This window comes from Chaetura pelagica, unplaced genomic scaffold (assembly GCF_000747805.2).
Source record: "Chaetura pelagica isolate M959 unplaced genomic scaffold, ChaPel_1.0 scaffold314, whole genome shotgun sequence".
NCBI classification, from domain to species: Eukaryota; Metazoa; Chordata; class Aves; order Apodiformes; family Apodidae; genus Chaetura; species Chaetura pelagica.
In genome coordinates, this window is record NW_009953218.1 from 1,077,194 (window position 1) to 1,083,493 (window position 6,300).

Below are 6,300 nucleotides of genomic sequence, written 5' to 3' on the forward strand. Positions count from 1 at the left end.
AGCCAATCATCAATTATTTCAAATATGAAGAAATGACTGTTTTCTTCTCAAAGCACTGATAATGTTGTTTTCTATGGGAGAGGGGATGTGGGATGTTTAATTCTGTAGCAGAATATTTACTGCAACACAGGATCTTGGAGCAGTAGGAAGGATGCCGAAGCCTTTTCAGAATCTGAAGTAGCACCATCTCTCTCAGGCTTTTTTACTTCTACAAAAGAAAATTTGAAAATGAGATGGTACAGGGAAAAGGTCATTGACAGATTTTTCAAGGGGAATGTTTGCATGGTTTGCAAGGTTGTGGTAGTTAAGGAGCCAGAGGGGTGGCTTCTGTGAGAAGCTGCTGGAAGCTTCCCCCATGTCCAACAGACCCAATGCCAGCTGGCTCCAAGACAGACCCATCACTGGCCCAGGCCAAGCCCATCAGTGACAGTGGTAGCACCTCTGGGATTTAAGTAGGGGTGAACAAACCTGAGCAACAGCAGCTAAAGAGAGGAGTGAGAGTATGTGAGACAAACATCACTGCAGTCACCAGGGTCAATGCAGAAGGAGAGGAAGGAGGTAGTGCAGACACTGGAGCAGAGATTCCCCTGCAGCCCATGGAGAAAACCATGGTGAGGCAGGATGTGCCCCTGCAGCCCACAGAGGTCTACGGTGGAGCAGATAATCTACCTGTAGAGGACCCCACGCTGGAATAGGTGGCTGCCTGAGGAAGGCTGTGATCTCATGGGAAGCCTGTGCTGGAGCAGACTCCTGGCAGGACCTGTGGCCCCATGGACCCACGGAAAGAGGAGCCCACACTGGAGCAGGTTTGCCAGTGTGGTCTTGTGACCCTGTCAGGGACCCATGCTGGAGCAGTCTGTTCCTGAAGGACTGCACCCCATGGGAGGGACCAACTCTGGAGAAGTTTGAGAAGGAATGAGCAACAGAAACAATGTGTGATGAACCGACCACAGTATAGTACAACTATTCAACAAACTTCTACAAAGCAGGGCTGGAATAATTTCCTGCTTCTGAGCATAATTAATTGTATAACTGATGCATTTATATCTGTCAAAGCAGATGTGGGGCCAGAAACTCTTGGCTGCAGATATAAAAGGGATTTAAAATCCTATTTTCAGAAAGTTTTTTCCCTGTGCTGATCCCAGCCAAGCAGGCAGCAATCACTGGAACCAGACTTAGGCACCTTCCCTACCACTGTATTTCAACCTCTGCCTTGTATCAGGGTGTGCCATCTACAGTTCTTCTCGACGCCCACAACTGGACAGAGACAAAACATCTTAAAATAAAAAACTGCATTTTTTTTTTATTCTGAGCTTTAAAGATGCATCTCTAAACAACAGTAGAAAAAACAAGTAAAAAAGGAACCACCAGCATTTTGTAAAATCACATTGAACTAATACAAGACTTACTACAAAGGTTTCATATACCTCTCAAATGCAGTTAAAAAAAAATAGCCTGGTCTTCAAGACCCTTTTCTCCTTGAAATAAATTGTTAAGTACCCATTCATTTTTACTATGAAACAAGGATACATTCTTTTTTCTTCCATTTATGAAGTCAATTGCCACGTTCTTCAATCACTTGCCACTGGCTTTCTCACAGTCTCTGTTACAGAACGGAAGAGAAGAAATACAGTTCCATGATGGAAATCCTTCTGTCTTCAGTATTGGCTCTCTGTCAAGTCAATACTCATCACATATCTTTAGACTGATCATCTTCTTCAAGTTTTCTGATTTCACTCTTTAAACAGTTGATGGTTTCACGACTTGCTTTTAGTCTTTCTTTAAGCTCAGCAATTTCAAAACTAGTTTTCTTTTTGGCAGCTTCCAGCTTTTCCCTGGTTTTCACTTCAAGATCTGCAACTATGGTGGTGATAAAGAAAGAGATACTCTAAATACTATGAAAAGTTGTAATGCTTTAGTTATTTTTTTTTAATTGCAACACTAACTTGGAGGGTGTGTGTCCTGAAAAAATCTATTACTCTTAGCCTTAGATATTCAATGATTATAGTCAAAATGGTATCCAAACAAAAAACAGGGAAAAACCAAAACATTCAGCCCATCAGTTTTATGGATGGAGTTGCATAATTCTCCAAATAATTTCCCAGAGTTCTTTTAAAGATTAAGTGGGGGAAAAATCCTGACACAGTGACAGCAAATAAATGGGAGATTACAGAGGACTACAAGTAAAGTATATGCCCAGAGACACCACGTGTGCCATGGGCACCAACTGAAACATGGGAGGTTCCTTCCAAACACCAGGAAACACTTTTCCTGTGAGAGTGACCAAACACTGCCAAAGGTTGCCCAGGGAGGTTGTGGAGTCTCCCTCCTTAGAGACATTCAGAAGCTGTGTGGAGTTTGTCCTGACCAACCTGGTCTAGGTGGCCCTGCTTGGGCAGGGGGTGGGGCAAGATGACCTCCAGAGATGCCTTCACACTTAAACCGTTCTGTGATTCCTTTTTCATGCACTCTTGCCACTTTCTACTTTCCATCTCACTGGAGTTTAATTCCATGTGTCTAAAAGATTGAGTAATGCTGCCTTTGCTTTTAGGAATATCTGACATTAGGATATCTCAATCTCGTTTATTGAGATGTCCTAATTACTATTTTTTTAATATGCTAGTGCACCAGTTTTTTGGACAAAGACAGTAAAGCCAACAAATCCATGGAGGCCATGGATGTCCCTTCATATCCTGTACATTACACAACTGTGGGTAGTGGCAAAAAAAACCCCAACATCTTAATTTTCATCTGCTTCACTAGCACATTTTAAGGAAATATATATTTTTTAAAAAACACTACAAATTTCTATCTGCACCCAGGAGCAACATCCAGGAGTTTTAAGTGAGAAACATTTAAATTTAGACAAGATTTTTTTATTATTCCAATTATTAAACACTTCCTACACATAAACCATAATGTGCAATATAACAAAAATCCATCTCAAGACCAGCTAAACAGAGAGAAAATAAAAGTAGTTCACAAGTCCACACACCTAAAGAAATCTAAGGCAAGTGGGAACCCTAACATTCTAGAGCTTCAAACTCATAACTACTCTTTAACTCAAGGATACAGTGTCTAAAAGTACCTGACATTTGTTATCAAGGGAACATGTAGATAAGCCAAAGGCCCGGTGAGCTGGGCTATGATGGGACTGGAGTTTGTAACTAACGAGGCAGGATTTAAGTTCAATAAATATTACATTAGCCTTCTGAGAGCAGACAGCAAGAGATGAAATTCAGAAGATCAAAACATAAATAATCACTAAATTAATTATATTTTATGAATCTGCATCTTCTCCTTTTATTTGCTTAATTCCCTTAATTGTCTGGGTTTTATTTAAAGACAGATTACCTAAGGACACAAAGAATATGAAGCCATACTGAAAAAATATGTAAGGAAATAGCTTACACTTGAATAATTAGAAATAAGGGAAAAAGACAGGAAGAGCTTTCAGACACTACTCATTATCCCAAAAGGGTTGCTGCTTTGACTACAAGTACTATTCTGTATTTCAGTGCTGAAATGTGATCTTTGCTTGCCATTAACATCCCAATGAGCTGAATAAAATGAAACCACAAATACAGTGGCCTTAAATTATTCCCTAGTTTAATGTATTTGAAATGAGTTAAAACAGGTTTTGATCATGTCACCACTTTTCATCCTGACTTATCTGCAATGCTTTCCATTTCAGCAGGCATACAGATCAGAAAGCCTTTAAAGTTTTTGAGTATTAATCTCTGCAATAGCTGAAGCTAATTTAACGTAAAAAGTACCACTTTTTAGCAGCTTCCCAATCTATTGTACTGTTACAGGGCAGAAAAAAACAGTAAAAGCAAAACCGACTAATGTTAATTTCTAAAATTACAGTATTTTCATTTTCAACTTACACTCTGTTTCATGCTTATAAGCACCTAGCGTCAGCTGACGAGACGTTGTTAACAGCTGCTGCATCATTGCAGTAGGATCTTGAAATATCTAACAAAGGAGAAAAACACACAGTATCACTAATACTCTTCAAAATAAAGTTTCAATTACATTAAAAAATGTTCATACCATTTCATCATAGAATTCAGAAACTACAGTTTTCTTTCCCAGGATGGCATTGGTATCAGATTGAAAAAGCTTCAGCAAGTGATACAAGGTTACCTGCACAAAGACAGAATTTCATTAGCTCAAAAGTTTCAGGGAAATGAAAATCGTCTTCAGTATTTGTGCTTCTTAAGACAAATGTACAGGATTTTAAAATATTATTAAAATATTATTAAAAGTATTTTACAAATACAAAAATAAACATCACATAGCTTCAGCAGAATTACTTAAATCTAATAGTGATTATTAAACACGCCAACTATTCAAAGTCTTCTTGATATTTTAAGTGTCTGGGCAAGTAGTTTAGAACTGGTGTATAAAACCTACTAAGATGACCTCCTCATAAACATTTCCAAATAGATTATTTAGTTCAAACTGACTTTCCTAATTAACGTGTTAGAAAGCACTTTCTGCAACCTTCTTGTCCCTTTTGGTGTAGGAAAAGCACCAAGAAGACCTGTAAAATAGCCTTTCACTGGAATTCCTCTCTGTGGAGCCACTCTTCTCTTACTGCAAATGGCAAGAGCTGGAGAGAAACAGAGGCCTTCTGGCCAGCCCTGAGGAAGCACTGACTGCTTGGACCACGACTTGGGAAGAGAGCACACAGACCACAGTCCTTCCCTTCCACAAAAAGGCCCGTGAGCAGGTGTGGGAGACAGGCTGGTACTTCCTGGAGAGGAAGAGCACAGCAGGCACCAAAACAGCCTTCCAAGAACAGCCACAAACTAAAAAACACCCAACTAATGTTACGACAGCTTAGTCGAGCTGTGAATGGAATGAATATGACAAATCAGGACGCACAACAGTGCAGGAAGTCCTTTCTAGTGTAGTATGAATTCTCCTACATTTAAGAAAATCGTAAAATTCCCCTCATTTGGCAAAAAAAACACGACAGCTAAAGCAAAAGGACTGCTTAGTTCATCCATTAGAGAGAACTCAGTCCTTTCAGAAAGGTCACATTTGGCTAAAAGACGGTAATTGAGATTTCTACCTGAGCCTGGAAAAACAAACCTGCAAGATATGTTTCACACAAGATGGGAAGAAATTAATTCATTCCAATGCCTTATACAACTAGAGAAGTGTCTTAACCTGTTTTTTCTCAGAAAGGGACTAGTGCTAAAGTAGTACCTTTGCTGTTTTTTGACTAATTTTGACCAAATCTAATAGACAAAAAAAAAGGGAATTAAAATATTCAAATATCCTAGAAGTAGAAAGCAACATGGAAGACAAGTTGTCAGCTGTGGACATGTATTAGTGAATCTCAGAGACAGGAGGAGCCAAGTGCAGGAAAAGCCAGCAAGAATTCCAGAAGCGAAGCACAGAAACAGGAAAACATGGCCAACCATTAAATACATCTCCTACAGTAACAGGTTTTTCCATTGGCTGAAGGGACTTGTTTTGACCAGCAATACCTTACAGCACAGCTGGAAGCCAGCATAATTAATTAAGTGTTGTTAAAGGTTCTATGTACTTACGGGTCTTTCATTTGGGTCGATAAAAAATATCTTAATGATTATTTCAAATTCACCCCATCCTGTTTCAGTGATTTCATACGGTGGTTTGGTAACAACTGCAGTGGGAAACAGATAAGTGTTAATAGAGGTGATAAAGCTTTGGTGGAACGAATTAAAATCCCAGTTCTAGGAACAAACTCCCAAGCACAAAACCCACCTCTCAAGGGATTCCCGTAGCTTTCATGCAACTTGAACTGGATTTTTTTCACATAGGCAGACATATCCTAAAATAGAAACATGGTTATTCCTGATTACTTACACAGCACACCAAACTACTGCTTATTCATCCACGCCCCTGTCTATCATTCCTTCTGACACAGCTGCCTTTAAAAACAGTAGGAAGGCAAGACAGTAAATCCAAGCACCGGTGCTGCTGCACATCATCTCGTTCCCATTTTCCAGCCTAGGAGATCACTCCAAAAGGAGGAAAAATGCCTTCCCTTTCCTCTTCCTTTTTGGAAAGCCACCAGCCTCTGCCCCAGCTGAGGGGCACCCCAGCTCTGCAGAGCCCGGCGGGCCCGGGCAGGGCAGGACCGGCAGCGGCACTTCCCGCCGGCTCCGCGGCCCCGGCCCAGGACGGGACCCGCTCCCGCCCCTGCAAACCCACCTCGTTTCTGTAGGGCTTGACATAAACCGTCCACTGGTGCGTGTGACCGTCTTCTTCCCTTTTCTTCCCGAAATACCGCGCGACGTT

The 6,300-nt window shown here is 40.7% G+C and overlaps 1 protein-coding gene across 1 annotated transcript; it reads right to left on the reverse strand.

Moving 5' to 3' along the window:
• Window positions 1-1,690: 1,690 nt before the first annotated feature.
• YEATS4 (YEATS domain containing 4) lies at window positions 1,691-6,300 on the reverse strand (the record flags this gene model as incomplete). The annotated part of the gene is made up of 6 exons (XM_009997761.1): window positions 1,691-1,860; window positions 3,891-3,978; window positions 4,057-4,149; window positions 5,568-5,662; window positions 5,764-5,830; window positions 6,214-6,300. Coding segments are annotated over 6 exons (600 nt in total), but the record flags the coding sequence as incomplete, so codon positions are not given.